The following is a 20,658-nucleotide window of genomic DNA, read 5'->3' on the forward strand; positions in this document are numbered from 1 at the left end:
GGAAGAGGTCACTAGTTGGAAGAGGTCACTAGTTGGCATTAAACACAATGTCATGTCAACATGATAATCACACATTTTAAAGTGTCTGTCGCTGTTAGGCTATGCTGTGGTTCTGGTGGATACCTGCTGGTTTTGTTTGTTGGAGGTGAAAGGTTATGTTTGCAGCATTCTGATGACCCCTGACCCCAGCTAGAGAAGGTAGCCATGTCCCTGGCTGTGCTGGCTGTGTTTACCTGCTGGAAGTAGCTCAGTAGAGGAGTTTCCCTGTTCCAGTGTTTTAGTTTAATAACCTGATGCCTGCAGGTCAGTTTGAGGTCAGGATCTCTCTGCTTTATTTACTATCGTTCCGCAGAGACCTATTAGGGTTTTGCTGTGAAAAGACTGCTGAATATACACACTGCATGCTGGGTTAGTGTCCCTCAATATACACACTGCATGCTGGGTTAGTGTCCCTCAATATTCACACTGCATGCTGGGTTAGTGTCCCTCAATATTCACACTGCATGCTGGGTTAGTGTCCCTCAATATTCACACTGCATGCTGGTTTAGTGTCCCTCAATATATGCACTGCATGCTGGGTTGGTGTCCCTCAATATTCACACTGCATGCTGGGTTAGTGTCCCTCAATATTCACACTGCATGCTGGGTTAGTGTCCCTCAATATTCACACTGCATGCTGGGTTAGTGTCCCTCAATATACGCACTGCATGCTGGGTTAGTGTCCCTCAATATACACACTGCATGCTGGGTTAGTGTCCCTCAATATACACACTAAGTTTCTGTCGGCTGAATAAGCGACACCGGTTGAGCATTCCTACAGCGTTTCCCTCCAGAAGCCATGAGAAAGATGTCCGGCTGCGGGGACCGTGCGAGGGGGTTTATACTAACGTTACTATCTGTACTTACTGGTGGCACAGACGCTGTTTCATCCTTTCCTACACTGAAATTACCCTTGCCTAACGATCGCGTCTGAAGCTGGGCTTGCAGCACAGCTATCCTTGCCGTAAGGCGATCGTTCTCCTGTATATTATAAGTACAACGACTGCAATTAGAAGGCATCATGTTAATGTTACTTAGCTTCGGCTGTTTGAAGTCCTGACGAACCATGTCCAGATAAAACCTCCGGGGTGAAAAAGTTGAATGAAAAAAGTTGAGTGAGGGAAAAAGTAAAAATATACGGTAATGAAAAAGTAAAAAACCGTCAGGTATCAAAGTAAGATCGGCAACAAAAACGCACAGCAGCACTGCATGCTGGGTTAGTGTCCCTCAATATACGCACTGCATGCTGGGTTAGTGTCCCTCAATATACGCACTGCATGCTGGGTTAGTGTCCCTTTTATATACACACTGCATGCTGGGTTGGTGTCCCTCAATATACACACTGCATGCTGGGTTAGTGTCCCTCAATATACACACCGCATGCTGGTTTAGTGTCCCTCAATATACACACCGCATGCTGGTTTAGTGTCCCTCAATATACGCACTGCATGCTGGGTTAGTGTCCCTCAATATTCACACTGCATGCTGGGTTAGTGTCCCTCAATATACGCACTGCATGCTGGGTTAGTGTCCCTCAATATACACACTGCATGCTGGGTTAGTGTCCCTCAATATACACACTGCATGCTGGGTTAGTGTCCCTCAATATACACACTGCATGCTGGGTTAGTGTCCCTCAATATACACACTGCATGCTGGGTTAGTGTCCCTCAATATACACACTGCATGCTGGGTTAGTGTCCCTGAGTTCGTCTCTCTAAGAGCTTTTGCACACCTGGATTGTATAATATTTTCACATTTAAAAAAAAAAAAATTTAATCGAGTTCTGTCAAGGTGGTTGTTGATCGATGTCAGAGATCCGCGTTCGCGTCGTTATATATTAAGTCAGAACTGTCACTTGGTCACTCTGGAACATCCAATGTCGTCATTTTAAGCAACTCCAGTGTATATTTGGCCTTTGTGTTTTGTAGGTGATTGTCCTGCTGAAAGGTGAATTAATCTCCCAGTGTCTGGTGTGTAGCAGGTTTCTCCTCTAGGGGTTTTGTCTGTGCTTAACTGTTTACATTTACATTTACATTTAAGTCATTTAGCAGACGCTCTTATCCAGAGCGACTTACAAATTGGTGCATTCACCTTATAATATCCAGTGGAACAACCACTTTACAATAGTGCATATAAATCTTTTAAGGGGGTGGTTAGAAGGATTACTTTATCCTATCCCAGGTATTCCTTGAAGAGGTGGGGTTTCAGGTGTCTCCGGAAGGTGGTGATTGACTCCGCTGTCCTGGCGTCGTGAGGGAGCTTGTTCCACCATTGGGGTGCCAGAGCAGCGAACAGTTTTGACTGGGCTGAGCGGGAACTGTGCTTCCTCAGAGGTAGGGAGGCGAGCAGGCCAGAGGTGGATGAACGGAGTGCCCTTGTTTGGGTGTAGGGCCTGATCAGAGCCTGAAGGTACGGAGGTGCCGTTCCCCTCACAGCTCCGTAGGCAAGCACCATGGTCTTGTAGCGGATGCGAGCTTCGACTGGAAGCCAGTGGAGAGAGCGGAGGAGCGGGGTGACGTGAGAGAACTTGGGAAGGTTGAACACCAGACGGGCTGCGGCGTTCTGGATGAGTTGTAGGGGTTTAATGGCACAGGCAGGGAGCCCAGCCAACAGCGAGTTGCAATAATCCAGACGGGGAGATGACAAGTGCCTGGATTAGGACCTGCGCCGCTTCCTGTGTGAGGCAGGGTCGTACTCTGCGAATGTTGTAGAGCATGAACCTACAGGATCGGGTCACCGCCTTGATGTTGGTGGAGAACGACAGGGTGTTGTCCAGGGTCACGCCAAGGCTCTTAGCACTCTGGGAGGAGGACACAAGGGAGTTGTCAACCGTGATGGCGAGATCATGGAACGGGCAGTCCTTCCCCGGGAGGAAGAGCAGCTCCGTCTTGCCGAGGTTCAGCTTGAGGTGGTGATCCGTCATCCACACTGATATGTCTGCCAGACATGCAGAGATGCGATTCGCCACCTGGTTGTCAGAAGGGGGAAAGGAGAAGATTAATTGTGTGTCATCTGCATAGCAATGATATGAGAGACCATGTGAGGATATGACAGAGCCAAGTGACTTGGTGTATAGCGAGAATAGGAGTGGGCCAAGAACAGAGCCCTGGGGGACACCAGTGGTAAGAGCATGTGGTGCGGAGACAGATTCTCGCCACCGTACCTGGTAGGAGCGACCTGTCAGGTAGGACGCAATCCAAGCGTGGGCGGCGTGTCCATTTTGTTTTTTTTCTCCTATAAAAAAACGCCCTAGTCCTTGCCGATGATAAGCATACCCAAAACAAGATTCAGCAACCACTATGCTTGAAGAAATGAAGAGTGGTACTCTGTGTTGTTTTGGATGTGCCCCAAACATAACTCTTTGTATTCAATACATCGTTAAAGGGGTTTATTATGGATCCGCATTAGTTTCTAATCAACATTTTTAGCAAATACAACATTATCACACCACTACATATCTATAATACAGCATTATTACCCCACTACATATCTACAATACAGCATTATCACACCACTACATATCTACAATACAGCATTATTACCCCACTACATATCTATAATACAGCATTATTACCCCACTACATATCTACAATACAGCATTATCACACCACTACATATCTATAATACAGCATTATTACCCCACTACATATCTACAATACAGCATTATCACACCACTACATATCTACAATACAGCATTATCACACCACTACATATCTACAATACAGCATTATCACACCACTACATATCTACAATACAGCATGTCTAATACCACCATACAACATTATTATAATGTACGTGTGTGTGTAGAGTGTGAGAGTGTGTGTGTAGAGAGTGTGTGTGTGTGTGTGTGTGTGTATGTCTGTCTCTCTCTGGGTCAGTCTGGGTATACATTTTAAAGTGAAAAATCTGTGTCTCGGTTTAATTCCGTTACCAAGTATTTGCCTGGTAGCTACTTGTGTAAAAGCTTGACTTTTGGCATGTTTTCCTCTCTGTGTGTGTGTGACTTAACTCTTGACTTGTCTTGTTTGTAGCCTGTGTGTACAAACGAGTGTGTCTGTGTGGGAGAGTGGCCTGTTTATGAGAAGGACAGAGTACAGTGTGTCTGTGTGGGAGAGTGGCCTGTTTATGAGAAGGACAGAGTACAGTGTGTCTGTGTGGGAGAGTGGCCTGTTTATGAGAAGGACAGAGTACAGTGTGTCTGTGTGGGAGAGTGGCCTGTTTATGAGAAGGACAGAGTACAGTGTGTCTGTGTGGGAGAGTGGCCTGTTTATGAGAAGGACAGAGTATCAAATCAAATGTATTTATAAAGCCCTTCTTACATCAGCTGATATCTCAAAGTGCTGTACAGAAACCCAGCCTAAAACCCCAAACAGCAAGCAATGCAGGTGTAGAAGCACGGTGGCTATGAAAAACTCCCTAGAAAGGCCAGAACCTAGGAAGAAACCTAGAGAGGAACCAGGCTATGAGGGGTGGCCAGTCCTCTTCTGGCTGTGCAGCCATGGGTGGAGATTAGAAACCTAGAGAGGAACCAGGCTATGAGGGGTGGCCAGTCCTCTTCTGGCTGTGCCGGGTGGAGATTATAACAGAACATGGCCAAGATGTTCAAATGTTCATAAATGACCAGCATTGTCAAATAATAATAATCATAGTAGTTGTCGAGTACAGTGTGTCTGTGTGGGAGAAGGACAGAGTACAGTGAGTGAAGTAGAAGAAAGTGCTGAGTGTTGATTGGCAGGAGTCCTGGCTGGATGTGACTGTGGTTTCTGGTGTCAGTCTCGCTCTGTACTGTAATTACTGGTGGCTGTGGCGAGTGTGGCTTTGTCCCCAGTCAGGGGGGGAGAGAGAGAGGGAGGCAGGCAGTGGGAGGGGCAGTGGGGTGGGGAGGGGCAGTGGGGAGGGGCAGTGGGGAAGGGCAGTGGGAGGGGCAGTGTATGAGAGCAACCAGGATGTAGCAGAGTGAGATGTTATGATGCCAGTCATATTATAAACCTGAGAGAAAGAAGTATGTATGTATGTAATAAATAAATAAATAAATAAATATGGACATCCTTTCAAATTATATGGGGCATACAACAATGTCAGCTCTGTAGATTTTGCTGCGAAGGGACAGAATCAATAGCTCATGTATTGTCCCTATGTAGCTTGTTTCTGATCACAGGTTCAGGAAGGGGTTAAAAAAAAAACACACACAACATTCACTTAACATCAACCTTACAATTAGCAGTGTTGGGCGAAAAAAAACCCTAGTCAGTCAATAAATAATATAATTATACTGATAGGAAAGGTTTTCATCTTTAGCTCACAATCTGTGGATAATATACGATCAGAAAGGTAAACATTTTTTAATGTAAAACATCACAGCATGATTAAATAATATATGGCACGTTGGAAACCTGTGTCTGTGGTGATAGGTGGGATGGGTTGAGGGGTGTGATTAAAGAGTTTATGTTTGGTAATGTATTATTGTTATGTGACTGGTGTGTGTGTTATCTCTCTCTATCTCTCTCTCTATCTCTCTCTCTCTCTCTCTCTATCTATCGATAGATATCTATCTATTTATTTGTCCTCCACGCTGTGCGCATGGCTGTGGGTTATAAAAAAATATATATATCGAGCACACAGCCGCGCAATCTCCATAGACAAACATTGTCAGTAGAATGGCTTTTCTGAAGAGCTCAGTGACTTTCACCGTGGCACCGTCATATCGGATGCCACCTTTCCAACAAGTCGATTCATCAAATTTCTGCCCTGCTAGAGCTTCCCCAGTCAACTGTATGTGCTGCTATTGTGAATTGGAAATGTCTAGGAGCAACAACGGCTCAGCTGCAAAGTGGTAGGACACACAAGCTCACAGAATGGGACCGCTGAAGCGCGTAGTGTGTTTTAAAATTGTCTGTCCTCGGTTGCAACACTCACTACCGAGATCCGAACTGCCTCTGGAAGCAACGTCAGCATAAGAACTGTTCGTCGAGAGCTTCATGAAATGGGTTTTCCGTGGCCGAGCAGCCTAAAATCACCATGCGCAATGCCAAATGTCAGCTGGGGTGGTGTAAAGCCATTGGAAACTCAGTACCTGGAGTGATGAATTGTGCTTCACCATCTGGCAGTCCGACAGACACATCTGGGTTTGGCTTATGCCACGAGAACACTACCTGCCCCAATGCATAGTGCCAACTGTAAAGTTTGGTGGAGGGGGAATAATGGTCTGGGGCTGTTTTTCATGGTTTGGGCCCCTTAGTTCCAGTGAAGGGACACCGTAACACTACAGCATACATAGACTACCTTTCAAAAGTTTTAGAAAACCTCATTCAAGGGTTTTAAATTAAATAAATTAAAAATATTTTTTAATCAAAACTATGAAATGACACATGGAATCATGTAGTAACCAAAAAAGTGTTAAATAAATCAAAATATATTTATACACTGCTCAAAAAAATAAAGGGAACACTAAAATAACACATCCTAGATCTGAATGAATGAAATCATCTTATTAAATACTTTTTTCTTTACATAGTTGAATGTGCTGACAACAAAATCACACAAAAAAATAATCAATGGAAATCCAATTTATCAACCCATGGAGGTCTCGATTTGGAGTCACACTCAAAATTAAAGTGGAAAACCACACTACAGGCTGATCCAACTTTGATGTAATGTCCTTAAAACAAGTCAAAATGAGGCTCAGTAGTGTGTGTGGCCTCCACGTGCCCGTATGACCTCCCTACAACGCCTGGGCATGCTCCTGATGAGGTGGCGGATGGTCTCCTGAGGGATCTCCTCCCAGACCTGGACTAAAGCATCCGCCAACTCCTGGACAGTCTGTGGTGCAACGTGGCGTTGGTGGATGGAGCGAGACATGATGTCCCAGATGTGCTCAATTGGATTCAGGTCTGGGGAACGGGCGGGCCAGTCCATAGCATCAATGCCTTCCTCTTGCAGGAACTGCTGACACACTCCAGCCACATGAGGTCTAGCATTGTCTTGCATTAGGAGGAACCCAGGGCCAACCGCACCAGCATATGGCCTCACAAGGGGTCTGAGGATCTCATCTCGGTACCTAATGGCAGTCAGGCTACCTCTGGCGAGCACATGGAGGGCTGTGCGGCCCCCGGTCATTTTGCAGGGCTCTGGCAGTGCTCCTCCTGCTCCTCCTTGCACAAAGGCGGAGGTAGCCCGTCCTGCTGCTGGGTTGTTGCCCTCCTACGACCTCCTCTACGTCTCCTGATGTACTGGCCTGTCTCCTGGTAGCGCCTCCATGCTCTGGACACTACGCTGACAGACACCGCAAACCTTCTTGCCACAGCTCGCATTGATGTGCCATCCTGGATGAGCTGCACTACCTGAGCCACTTGTGTGGGTTGTAGACTCCATCTCATGCTACCACTAGAGTGAAAGCACCGCCAGCATTCAAAAGTGACCAAAACATCAGCCAGGAAGCATAGGAACTGAGAAGTGGTCTCTGGTCACCACCTGCAGAACCACTCCTTTATTGGGGGTGTCTTGCTAATTGCCTATAATTTCCACCTGTTGTCTATTCCATTTGCACAACAGCATGTGCAATTTATTGTCAATCAGTGTTGCTTCCTAAGTGGACAGATTGATTTCACAGAAGTGTGATTGACTTGGAGTTACATTGTGTTGTTTATGTGTGCCCTTTATTTTTTTGAGCAGTGTATTTGAGTTTCTTCGAGGTAGCCACCCTTTGCCTTGACAGCTTTGCAAACTCTTGGCATTCTCTCAAAAGAGGAATCCATGTTAAAAGCTTTAAAAAAAACTTTTTTTTGTGCATATGGAATATTTCTGGCAAATTCTTTATTTCAGCTCATGAAACCAAGTCTTTACAGGTTGCGTTTTATATTTTTGTTTACTGTAGTATAGTCGACAGCTTATCACAAGGTGTTAGAACTCAGACGAGCAGAGACTTGAGACTTCCCATTAGACACCAACTGTTGTTAATAGAGACACACCACCAGATGTTCTCTCCTGTATAGAAAAAACCAGCTGGAATATTATCCATGTCCTTGTTCAGCCACGACTCCGTGAAACATAGGATATTACAGTTCTTCATGTCCCGTTGATAGGATGGTCTCGAACGGAGCTCATCCAGTTTGTTCTCCAGTGATTGTGCCAAGAGGGGTTATTCGAATATTTACCCGCCGCCGTATCGCGGCCTCTTTCTCTTTCGAGCGAATGGGAGAGAAGAGAAGATGGCTCCGGATGGGATGGCTGCTGTTTTATTGGTTCTTAACCAACTGTGTTTTTTTGTTTTTTTCGCATTGTTTTTGTAACTTTTTTTAAAATTTTGTACATAATGTTGCTGCTACCGTCTCTTATGAACGAAAATAGCTTTTCGGCATAAGAACAGCAATTGCTCCCCTTGAATTGGGCGAATCATTTTTCTTTAATGAGTCGGACAGGAAGGATATACTACAAAACACCCGTACGTCATCCCCGTCATTCGCTGGAGAAGGAAACGGAGATTACGCAGAAAGAGATCGGGGTGCCTTGTGAGGATCAGGCGACGAGTGGCTAATCTGTCTTTGCTATCCGAACTCTTAACTAACGTTCAATCACTGGAAAATAAATGGGATGAACTGAAAGCACGTATATCCTACTAACGGGAAATTAAAAACTGTAATATCTTATGTTTCACCGAGTCGTGGCTGAACGACGACCTTAAGAACATACAGCTGGCGGGTTATGCACTCCATCGGCAAGACCGAACAGCAGCCTCCGGTAAGACACGGGGCGGGGGCCTATGCATATTTGTAAACAACAGCTGGTGCACGATATCTAAGGAAGTATCAAAGTTTTGCTCGCCTGAGGTAGAGTTTCTCATGATAAGCTGTAGACCACACTATCTACCTAGAGCGTTTTCATCTGTATTTTTCGTAGCTGTCTACATAGCACCACAGAGCGATGCTGGCACTAAAACTGCACTCAATGAGCTGTATTCCGCCATAAGCAAACAGGAAAATGCTCACCCAGAGGCGGTGCTCCTAGTGGCCGGGGACTTTAATGCAGGGAACCTTAAATCCATTTTACCAAGTTTCTATCAGCATCTTAAATGTCCAACCAGATGGAAAAAAACTCTAGACCACCTTTTCTCCACACACAGAGACGTGTTATAAACTCTCCCTCACCCTCCATTTGGCAAATCTGACCATAATTCTAACATCCTGATTCCTGCTTACAAGCAAAAACTAAAGCAGGAAGCACCAGTGACTCGGTCTATAAAACGAAGTGGTCAGATGAAGCGGATGCTAAACTACAGGACTGTTTTGTTAGCACAGACTGGAATATGTTCCGGGATTCTTCCAATGGCATTGAGGAGTACACCACATCAGTCACTGGCTTCATCAATAAGTGCATCGATGACGTCATCCCCACAGTGACTGTACATACATGCCATGGATTACAGGCAACATTCGCTAAAGGGTAGAGCTGCTGCTTTCAAGGTGCGGGACTCTAACCCGGAAGCTTATAAGATATCCTGCTATGCCCTCCGACGAACCATCAAACAGACAAAGCATCAATACAGGACTAAGATCAAATCGTACAACACCGGCTCTGACGCTCGTCAGATGTGGCAGGTCTTGCAAACCATTACAGACTACAAAGGGAAGCACAGCCGCGAGCTGTCCAGTGACACGAGTCTACCATATGAGCAAAATAACTTCTATGCTCGCTTCAAGGCAAGTAACACTGAAACTTATATGAGGGCATCAGCTGTTCCGGATGACTATGTGATCGCGCTCTTCGCTGCCAATGTAAGACCATCTAAACAGGTCAACATTCACAAGGCCGTAGGGCCAGACCTATTACTAGGACGTGTACTCCGAGCATGCGCTAACCAACTGGCAAGAGTCTTCACTGACATTTTCAACCTCTCTCTGTCTGAGTCTGTAATTACAACATGTTTCAAGCAGACCACCATAGACCCTGTGCCCAAGAACACCAAGGTAACCTGCCTAAATGACTACCGACCCGTAGCGCTCACGTCTGTAGCCATGAAGTGCTTTGAAAGGCTGGTCATGGCTCACACCAACACCATCATCCCAGAAACCCTAGACCCACTCCAATTTGCATACCGCCCCAACAACTCCACAGATGACGCAACCTCTATTGCACTCCACACTGCCCTTTCACACCTGGGCAAAAATAACACCTATGTGAGAATGCTGTTCATTGACTCCAGCTCAGAGTTCAACACCATAGTGCCATCAAAGCTCATCACTAAGCTAAGGATCCTGGGACTAAACACCTCCCTCTGCAACTGGATCCTGGACTTCCTGACGGGCCGCCCCCAGGTGGTAAGGGTAGGTAACAACACATCTGCCATGCTGATCCTCAACACGGGGGCCCCTCAGGGGTGCTTACTCAGTCCCCTCCTGTACTTCCTGTTCACTCATGACCGCACGGCTAGGCACATCATTTGCCGATGACACAACAGTGGTTGGCCTGATCAATGATGAGACAGCCTATATGGAGGAGGTCAGAGACCTGAACGTGTGGTGCAAGGACAACAACCTCTCCCTCAACGTGATCAAGACAAAGGAGATGATTGTGGACTACAGGAAAAAGAGGACAGATCATGCCCCCATTCTCATCGACGGGGCCGTAGTGGAGCAGGTTGAGAGCTTCAAGTTCCTTGGTGTCCACATCACCAACAAACTAATATGGTCCAAGCACACCAAGACAGTCGTGAAGAGGGCACGACAAAACCTGTTCCCCCTCAAGAGATTGAAAAGATTTGGCATGCTCCTCAGATCCTCAAAAGGTTTTACAGCTGCACCATCGAGAGCAGCCTGACGGGTTGCATCACTGCCTGGTATGGCTACTGCTCGGCCTCCGACCGCAAGGCACTACAGAGGGTAGTGTGTACGGCCCAGTACATCACTGGGGCAAAGCTGCCTGCCATCCAGGATCTCTATACCAGGCGGTGTCAGAGGAAGGCCCTAAAAATTGACTCCAGCCACCCCCAAGTCATAGACTGTTCTCTCTGCTACCGCATGGCAAGTGGTACCGAACCACCAAGTCTAGGTCCAAGAGGCTTCTAAACAGCTTCTACCCCCAAGCCATAAGACTCCTAAACATCTAATGAAATGGCTACCCAGATTATTTGCATTGCCACCCCCTCTTCTACGCTGTTGCTACTCGCTGTTATTATCTATGCATAGTCACTTTAATAACTCTACCTACATGTACATATTACCTCAACTAACTGGTTCCCCCGCACATTGACTCTGTACCGGTAACCCCTGTATATAGCCTCCACGTTGACTCTGTACCGGTACCCCCTGTATATAGCCTCCACATTGACTCTGTACCGGTACCCCCTGTATATAGCCTCCACATTGACTCTGTACCGGTACCCCCTGTATATAGCCTCCACATTGACTCTGTACCGGTACCCCCTGTATATAGCCTCCACATTGACTCTGTACCAGTACCCCCTGTATATAGCCCCGCTATTGTTAATTACTGCTGCTCTTTAATTATTTGTTATTCTTTTCTCTTACATTTTTTTAGCTGTTTTCTTAAAACTGCATTGTTGGTTAAGGGCTTGTAAATAAGCATTTCACTGTAAGGTGAAACCTGTTGTATTTGGCACATGTGACAAATACAATTTGATTTGAGAGGGCTGCCACAAGCCAGCAAGAGGGAAGGAGAGAACGAGAGAGCGGTGAGGGCTGCCACAAGCCAGCGAGAGGGATGGAGAGAATGGGGAGAGGGGAGAGGGCTGCCACAAGCCAGCTAGAGGGATGGAGAGAATGGGGAGAGCGGAGAGGGCTGCCACAAGCCAGCTAGAGGGATGGAGAGAATGGGGAGAGGGCTGCCACAAGCCAGCTAGAGGGATGGAGAGAATGGGGAGAGGGGAGAGGGCTGCCACAAGCCAGCTAGAGGGATGGAGAGAATGGGGAGAGGGCTGCCACAAGCCAGCTAGAGGGATGGAGAGAATGGGAGAGGGGAGAGGGCTGCCACAAGCCAGCTAGAGGGATGGAGAGAATGGGAGAGGGGAGAGGGCTGCCACAAGCCAGCTAGAGGGATGGAGAGAAGGGGAGAGGGGAGAGGGCTGCCACAAGCCAGCTAGAGGGATGGAGAGAATGGGGAGAGGGCTGCCACAAGCCAGCTAGAGGGATGGAGAGAATGGGGAGAGCGGAGAGGGCTGCCACAAGCCAGCTAGAGGGATGGAGAGAATGGGAGAGGGCTGCCACAAGCCAGCTAGAGGGAAGGAGAGAATGGGGAGAGAGGAATGCCACATGCTTTTGCTATGTGTTGAGAGAGAGAAGGAAGGTAGAGGAAGAGCATGAGAAAGGAGAGAGGGCAGCCTCTCTCAAACCACCTCCTCGCCCCTCCGTTTTCACGCGTTTCTGACAACTCTGAGGGAGACTTTTTTTTTTGTGGCGAAGGGGTCAATAAACCAGTCAACTTTGGGACGTACGTGACTTGAATGATGCAATTCATGTTCCACTGTTAAATAATAAAACTAACATGAAATTCAAATGAACAAATTCCCTCTGTGACAGTTCAGCATTCCCTCTTGTCTGATAGGCTTAAACCTCAGTGACAGTTCAGCATTCCCTCTTGTCTGATAGGCTTAAACCTCAGTGACAGTTCAGCATTCCCTCTTGTCTGATAGGCTTAAACCTCAGTGACATTTCAGCATTCCCTCTTGTCTGATAGGCTTAAACCTCAGTGACAGTTCAGCATTCCCTCTTGTCTGATAGGTCTAAACCTCAGTGACAGTTCAGCATTCCCTCTTGTCTGATAGGCTTAAACCTCAGAACATTTCATTTCTGAGGTTCGTGTCAAGCTTTGAAATCGGCTAAAAACAAACAATATAATTATAAATTATCAGGCTTCCGTTATTTTGTACAAAATTGTGCAAAAAAAACCCCCATCTTGGTGTGTTTTGGGATACCATTTAGCTCTGGAGCCTGCAGTCAAACAACTACCTCTTCCCCTACTGTATTTATATATTTAGTTATTTATTTTGCTCCTTTGCACCCCAGTATTTCTACTTTGCACACTCATCTAATCCATGTAATATAGTCTACACCGTCACAATAAATCCATGTAATATAGTCTACACCATCACAATAAATCCATTTAATATAGTCTACCTACACCATCACAATACATCCATGTAATATAGTCTACACCATCACAATAAATCCATGTAATATAGTCTACCTACACCATCACAATACATCCATGTAATATAGTCTACACCATCACAATAAATCCATGTAATATAGTCTACACCATCACAATACATCCATGTAATATAGTCTACACCATCACAATAAATCCATGTAATATAGTCTACACTCATCCATAAATCCATGTAATATAGTCTACACCATCACAATAAATCCATGTAATATAGTCTACCCACCATCACAATACATCCATTTAATATAGTCTACCTACACCATCACAATACATCCATGTAATATAGTCTACACCATCACAATAAATCCATGTAATATAGTCTACCTACACCATCACAATACATCCATGTAATATAGTCTACACCATCACAATAAATCCATGTAATATAGTCTACACCATCACAATACATCCATGTAATATAGTCTACACCATCACAATAAATCCATGTAATATAGTCTACACCATCACAATAAATCCATGTAATATAGTCTACACCATCACAATAAATCCATGTAATATAGTCTACCTACACCATCACAATACATCCATGTAATATAGTCTACCTACACCATCACAATACATCCATGTAATATAGTCTACACCATCACAATAAATCCATGTAATATAGTCTACCTACACCATCACAATACATCCATGTAATATAGTCTACCTACACCATCACAATACATCCATGTAATATAGTCTACACCATCACAATAAACCCATGTAATATAGTCTACACCATCACAATAAACCCATGTAATATAGTCTACACCATCACAATAAACCCATGTAATATAGTCTACACCATCACAATACATCCATGTAATATAGTCTACCTACACCATCACAATACATCCATGTAATATAGTCTACCTACACCATCACAATACATCCATGTAATATAGTCTACACCATCACAATAAACCCATGTAATATAGTCTACACCATCACAATAAACCCATGTAATATAGTCTACACCATCACAATAAACCCATGTAATATAGTCTACACCATCACAATAAACCCATGTAATATAGTCTACACCATCACAATAAACCCATGTAATATAGTCTACACCATCACAATAAATCCATGTAATATAGTCTACCTACACCATCACAATACATCCATGTAATATAGTCTACCTACACCATCACAGTAAATCCATTATTTATTTTAGACAGGTCTAAAGAAGCATGATATCTAGAAAATGTAGTCTATTTCAGAAGAACAGATTTACATACTCTGAATTGTCCTTATGTTAGGTCCTGATCTGGCTGTGCCATGTGGCTGTGGGGCTACAGTAGTTCATTTAGCAGGTCCTGATGTGGCTGTGGGGCTACAGTAGTTCATTTAGCAGGTCCTGATGTGGCTGTGGGCGACACTAGTTCATTTAGCAGGTCCTGATGTGGCTGTGGGCTACACTAGTTCATTTAGCAGGTCCTGATGTGGCCTGTGGACTACACTAGTTCATTTAGCAGGTCCTGATGTGGCTGTGGGGCTACACTAGTTCATTTAGCAGGTCCTGATGTGGCTGTGGGCTACACTAGTTCATTTAGCAGGTCCTGATGTGGCTGTGGGGCTACACTAGTTCATTTAGCAGGTCCTGATGTGGCTGTGGGGCTACACTAGTTCATTTAGCAGGTCCTGATGTGGCTGTGGGCGACACTAGTTCATTTAGCAGGTCCTGATGTGGCTGTGGGGCTACACTAGTTCATTTAGCAGGTCCTGATGTGGCTGTGGGGCTACACTAGTTCATTTAGCAGGTCCTGATGTGGCTGTGGGCTACACTAGTTCATTTAGCAGGTCCTGATGTGGCTGTGGGGCTACACTAGTTCATTTAGCAGGTCCTGATGTGGCTGTGGGGCTACACTAGTTCATTTAGCAGGTCCTGATGTGGCTGTGGGGCTACACTAGTTCATTTAGCAGGTCCTGATGTGGCTGTGGGGCTACACTAGTTCATTTAGCAGGTCCTGATGTGGCTGTGGGGCTACACTAGTTCATTTAGCAGGTCCTGATGTGGCTGTGGGGCTACACTAGTTCATTTAGCAGGTCCTGATGTGGCTGTGGGCTACACTAGTTCATTTAGCAGGTCCTGATGTGGCTGTGGGGCTACACTAGTTCATTTAGCAGGTCCTGATGTGGCTGTGGGGCTACACTAGTTCATTTAGCAGGTCCTGATGTAGCTGTGGGCTACACTAGTTCATTTAGCAGGTCCTGATGTGGCTGTGGGGCTACACTAGTTCATTTAGCAGGCCCTGATGTGGCTGTGGGGCTACACTAGTTCATTTAGCAGGCCCTGATGTGGCTGTGGGCTACACTAGTTCATTTAGCAGGTCCTGATGTGGCTGTGGGCTACACTAGTTCATTTAGCAGGTCCTGATGTGGCTGTGGGGCTACACTAGTTCATTTAGCAGGTCCTGATGTGGCTGTGGGCTACACTAGTTAATTTAGCAGACTAGATGTACTTATAATTCCGTGTCATTATTTTATAGGATGAAGAATACAACTGAACAAAGCTGAATAAAACAGAAAGGATATTTTCTCCTAATGATTTCCAAGGGAGTGAACACGTGCGGTTATTCTGTGTTGAGGGGTTATCAAAGAAACCGGTCCTCCTATATGCTTCATTTTGTGTTTATTTATGTAACTTAATTTGTGATACAAACGTTAGACTTTACGTTTAGATTTTTTTAATACATTCTAAGGCTGCTTGAGGCGACTCCAATAATGATTAGAATAAATTCTTATGAAAGCCATGAGCTCTGCTCTGATTCTTGCGCAGGCTGTGCACACTTCATCAGTCTCTCATTCACTTTTAGCACTTGATAATATTCTCACCAATCGGACTATTCTTAATTTAATCTAATTTTAACATATACAACCGTAAGTCTATAGCCTTTCTTATTGTCACCAGCAGAGAGCATCAGCCATATATACCTGCTGAGTGGTGCTGCACATATTTACTATTTCTCGTTGTCGGGTCAGTGCTGCTAGTTTCCTCCTCTGGTTTAGATGGACAACATGTTAGTGTCTCCCCTTCTCATTGGTCTATTATATGGACAACATTATATTATATTAGTGTCTCCCCTTCTCATTGGTCTATTATATGGACAACATCATAGTGTCTCTCCTTCTCATTGGTCTATTATATGGACAACATCATAGTGTCTCTCCTTCTCATTGGCCTATTATATGGACAACATCATATTATATTAGTGTCTCTCCTTCTCATTGGTCTATTATATGGACAACATGTTAGTGTCTCCCCTTCTCATTGGTCTATTATATGGACAACAACATGTTATATTAGTGTCTCTCCTTCTCATTGGTCTATTATATGGACAACATCATAGTGTCTCTCCTTCTCATTGGTCTATTATATGGACAACATCATAGTGTCTCTCCTTCTCATTGGCCTATTATATGGACAACATTGTTTTTATTGGTCTGTTTGTCAGTATTTGTTGTATTAATAAAGATTCTGTTTAATGTATCCAGTCATATAAAGTGTAGTAGAATTGTATGAAATATGTTTATAAAAGTTCCCCAAAAAATGTATGGTATGGGAAGGCATAAGCTCTACGGACAACAAACACAAATGCATTTTATCGATGGCAATTGAAATGCACATAAATAACGTGATCCTGAGGCCCATTGGGTATTATGGGTATCATTTTCTGGGTATTATGGGTATTATTTTCTGGGTATTATGGGTATTATTTTCTAGGTATTATGGGTATTATTTTCTAGGTATTATGGGTATTATTTTCTGGGTATTATGGGTATTATTTTCTGGGTATTATGGGTATTATTTTCTAGGTATTATGGGTATTATGGGTATCATTTTCTGGGTATTATGGGTATTATTTTCTGGGTATTATGGGTAATATTTTCTGGGTATTATGGGTAATATTTTCTGGGTATTATGGGTATTATTTTCTGGATATAATGACTCATACTGGGGTACGCTCAGACATGCATTCAACAGTCTTTTTAACAGTGATTCAGTCTTTCTCGTAAGGACAGTAACCTGTTAACTATATATTCTGACTGGTTCTATATCTAATATATTCTAACTGGTTGTATATCTATAACCCGTTAGGCGGTGATGGTCAGGAGATTGAGAAGGCGTCCCACTCTGGGATGATCAACCCCAGTTATGCTATACATTCTAACATGTTATATATCTATATCTAATATATTCTAACTGGTTGTATATCTATAACCCGTTAGGCGGTGATGGTCAGGTGATTGAGAAGGCGTCCCACTCTGGGATGATCAACCCCAGCCATCAGTGGCAGAAGCTCAGCCACAACGGTCCTATTGGTCAGTTTGAGTATCAGATCCGGGTCAGCTGTGACGAGCACTACTATGGCTTCGGATGCAACAAGTTCTGCCGACCCCGAGACGAGTTCTTCGGACACTACACCTGCGACTACAACGGGAATAAGACCTGTCTGGAAGGCTGGTCTGGACTAGAATGTAACACACGTATGTAAACACTGACTACTTCCTGCTTACTTCTTGTGATCCCTTCATGGAAGGTTTTAACCTAAAAGGGTCTTCTTCTTGTTAAATGGATGAAACGCATGTAAGCTGGGAGAGAGACAGAGAGAGGAAGATAAACAGGGACAGTTTGTATGTATACCTGGAGGCTATAGAATGATGATGATGATGATTATTTCGGGTGTTGGAGAAAGGGGAACACAAGGCTATGGAAACACTAGGATGGATGTTCAAGTTGTTGATTAACTTCCTATCTTTTTATACTTGCGTGTATCGAATGTCAATAGACATTACGTGCCAAACTGCTAACAAACGTCACTTAATACTGCCAACAGTTATTTAGTGACATTTGTGCTTTCTTCCTCTCCCTTACCCCCCCCCCACGCTTCGCTCCGTCGCTCAACGTCCTCCACTCCTCCAACACCTCTCCTTCCTCCTCCTCCTCCTCCTCCCTCTATCCCTCCACCCCTCCTTCCCTCCCTCTCTCCTCTCCAGCTATCTGCCGGCAGGGCTGCAGTACAGAACATGGACACTGCAAAGAGCCTGATGACTGCAAGTAAGTCGCTCTTTCCTCCCCTTCTTTTCTCTCCACGAATAACTGGAATATGCTTTTCATTTTCAATGTCTGCCATGATATTTATGCCATCAGGATTTATTACTTGACAAACAGCATTTTATCATGTGCTATGCAGCTTAATCCCCAGGTCCCTGGTATGGGAGTGGAGCTGTGTTCTAGCTGGCTATAGGGTCTGAGGGAGTGGAGCTGTGTTCTAGCTGAGGGAGTGGAGCTGTGTTCTAGCTGAGGGAGTGGAGCTGTGTTCTAGCTGAGGGAGTGGAGCTGTGTTCTAGCTGGCTATAGGGTCTGAGGGAGTGGAGCTGTGTTCTAGCTGAGGGAGTGGAGCTGTGTTCTAGCTGGCTATAGGGTCTGAGGGAGTGGAGCTGTGTTCTAGCTGGGGGAGTGGAGCTGTGTTCTAGCTGAGGGAGTGGAGCTGTGTTCTAGCTGAGGGAGTGGAGCTGTGTTCTAGCTGGGGAGTGGAGCTGTGTTCTAGCTGGCTATAGGGTCTGAGGGAGTGGAGCTGTGTTCTAGCTGAGGGAATGGAGCTGTGTTCTAGCTGGCTATAGGGTCTGAGGGAGTGGAGCTGTGTTCTAGCTGGCTATAGGGTCTGAGGGAGTGGAGCTGTGTTCTAGCTGAGGGAGTGGAGCTGTGTTCTAGCTGAGGGAGTGGAGCTGTGTTCTAGCTGGCTATAGGGTCTGAGGGAGTGGAGCTGTGTTCTAGCTGGCTATAGGGTCTGAGGGAGTGGAGCTGTGTTCTAGCTGGCTATAGGGTCTGAGGGAGTGGAGCTGTGTTCTAGCTGAGGGAGTGGAGCTGTGTTCTAGCTGAGGGAATGGAGCTGTGTTCTAGCTGGCTATAGGGTCTGAGGGAGTGGAGCTGTGTTCTAGCTGAGGGAGTGGAGCTGTGTTCTAGCTGAGGGAGTGGAGCTGTGTTCTAGCTGAGGGAGTGGAGCTGTGTTCTAGCTGGCTATAGGGTCTGAGGGAGTGGAGCTGTGTTCTAGCTGAGGGAGTGGAGCTGTGTTCTAGCTGGCTATAGGGTCTGAGGGAGTGGAGCTGTGTTCTAGCTGAGGGAGTGGAGCTGTGTTCTAGCTGAGGGAGTGGAGCTGTGTTCTAGCTGGCTATAGGGTCTGAGGGAGTGGAGCTGTGTTCTAGCTGGCTATAGGGTCTGAGGGAGTGGAGCTGTGTTCTAGCTGAGGGAGTGGAGCTGTGTTCTAGCTGAGGGAGTGGAGCTGTGTTCTAGCTGAGGGAGTGGAGCTGTGTTCTAGCTGAGGGAGTGGAGCTGTGTTCTAGCTGGGGGAGTGGAGCTGTGTTCTAGCTGAGGGAGTGGAGCTGTGTTCTAGCTGAGGGAGTGGAGCTGTGTTCTAGCTGGCTATAGGGTCTGAGGGAGTGGAGCTGTGTTCTAGCTGAGGGAGTGGAGCTGTGTTCTAGCTGGCTATAGGGTCTGAGGGAGTGGAGCTGTGTTCTAGCTGAGGGAGTGGAGCTGTGTTCTAGCTGGGGAGTGGAGCTGTGTTCTAGCTGGCTATAGGGTCTGAGGGAGTGGAGCTGTGTTCTAGCTGAGGGAATGGAGCTGTGTTCTAGCTGGCTATAGGGTCTGAGGGAGTGGAGCTGTGTTCTAGCTGGCTATAGGGTCTGAGGGAGTGGAGCTGTGTTCTAGCTGAGGGAGTGGAGCTGTGTTCTAGCTGAGGGAGTGGAGCTGTGTTCTAGCTGGCTATAGGGTCTGAGGGAGTGGAGCTGTGTTCTAGCTGGCTATAGGGTCTGAGGGAGTGGAGCTGTGTTCTAGCTGGCTATAGGGTCTGAGGGAGTGGAGCTGTGTTCTAGCTGAGGGAGTGGAGCTGTGTTCTAGCTGAGGGAATGGAGCTGTGTTCTAGCTGGGGATAGGGTCTGAGGGAGTGGAGCTGTGTTCTAGCTGAGGGAGTGGAGCTGTGTTCTAGCTGAGGGAGTGGAGCTGTGTTCTAGCTGAGGGAGTGGAGCTGTGTTCTAGCTGGGGGAGTGGAGCTGTGTTCTAGCTGGCTATAGGGTCTGAGGGAGTGGAGCTGTGTTCTAGCTGAGGGAGTGGAGCTGTGTTCTAGCTGGCTATAGGGTCTGAGGGAGTGGAGCTGTGTTCTAGCTGAGGGAGTGGAGCTGTGTTCTAGCTGAGGGAGTGGAGCTGTGTTCTAGCTGGCTATAGGGTCTGAGGGAGTGGAGCTGTGTTCTAGCTGGCTATAGGGTCTGAGGGAGTGGAGCTGTGTTCTAGCTGAGGGAGTGGAGCTGTGTTCTAGCTGAGGGAGTGGAGCTGTGTTCTAGCTGAGGGAGTGGAGCTGTGTTCTAGCTGAGGGAGTGGAGCTGTGTTCTAGCTGAGGGAGTGGAGCTGTGTTCTAGCTGGCTATAGGGTCT

The 20,658-nt window shown here is 45.9% G+C and overlaps 1 protein-coding gene across 1 annotated transcript in view; it reads left to right on the forward strand.

Annotated features, from left to right (window-relative positions):
* LOC106589996 (protein jagged-1b) overlaps window positions 1-20,658 on the forward strand; it is a 161,203-nt gene that overhangs the window by 21,721 nt on the left and 118,824 nt on the right. The window contains 2 exon segments of the mRNA XM_045710129.1: window positions 17,461-17,718; window positions 18,229-18,289. Coding sequence (XP_045566085.1) covers window positions 17,461-17,718; window positions 18,229-18,289 — 319 coding nt within the window.

This window comes from Salmo salar, chromosome ssa28, assembly GCF_905237065.1.
Source record: "Salmo salar chromosome ssa28, Ssal_v3.1, whole genome shotgun sequence".
Lineage (NCBI taxonomy): Eukaryota > Metazoa > Chordata > Actinopteri > Salmoniformes > Salmonidae > Salmo > Salmo salar.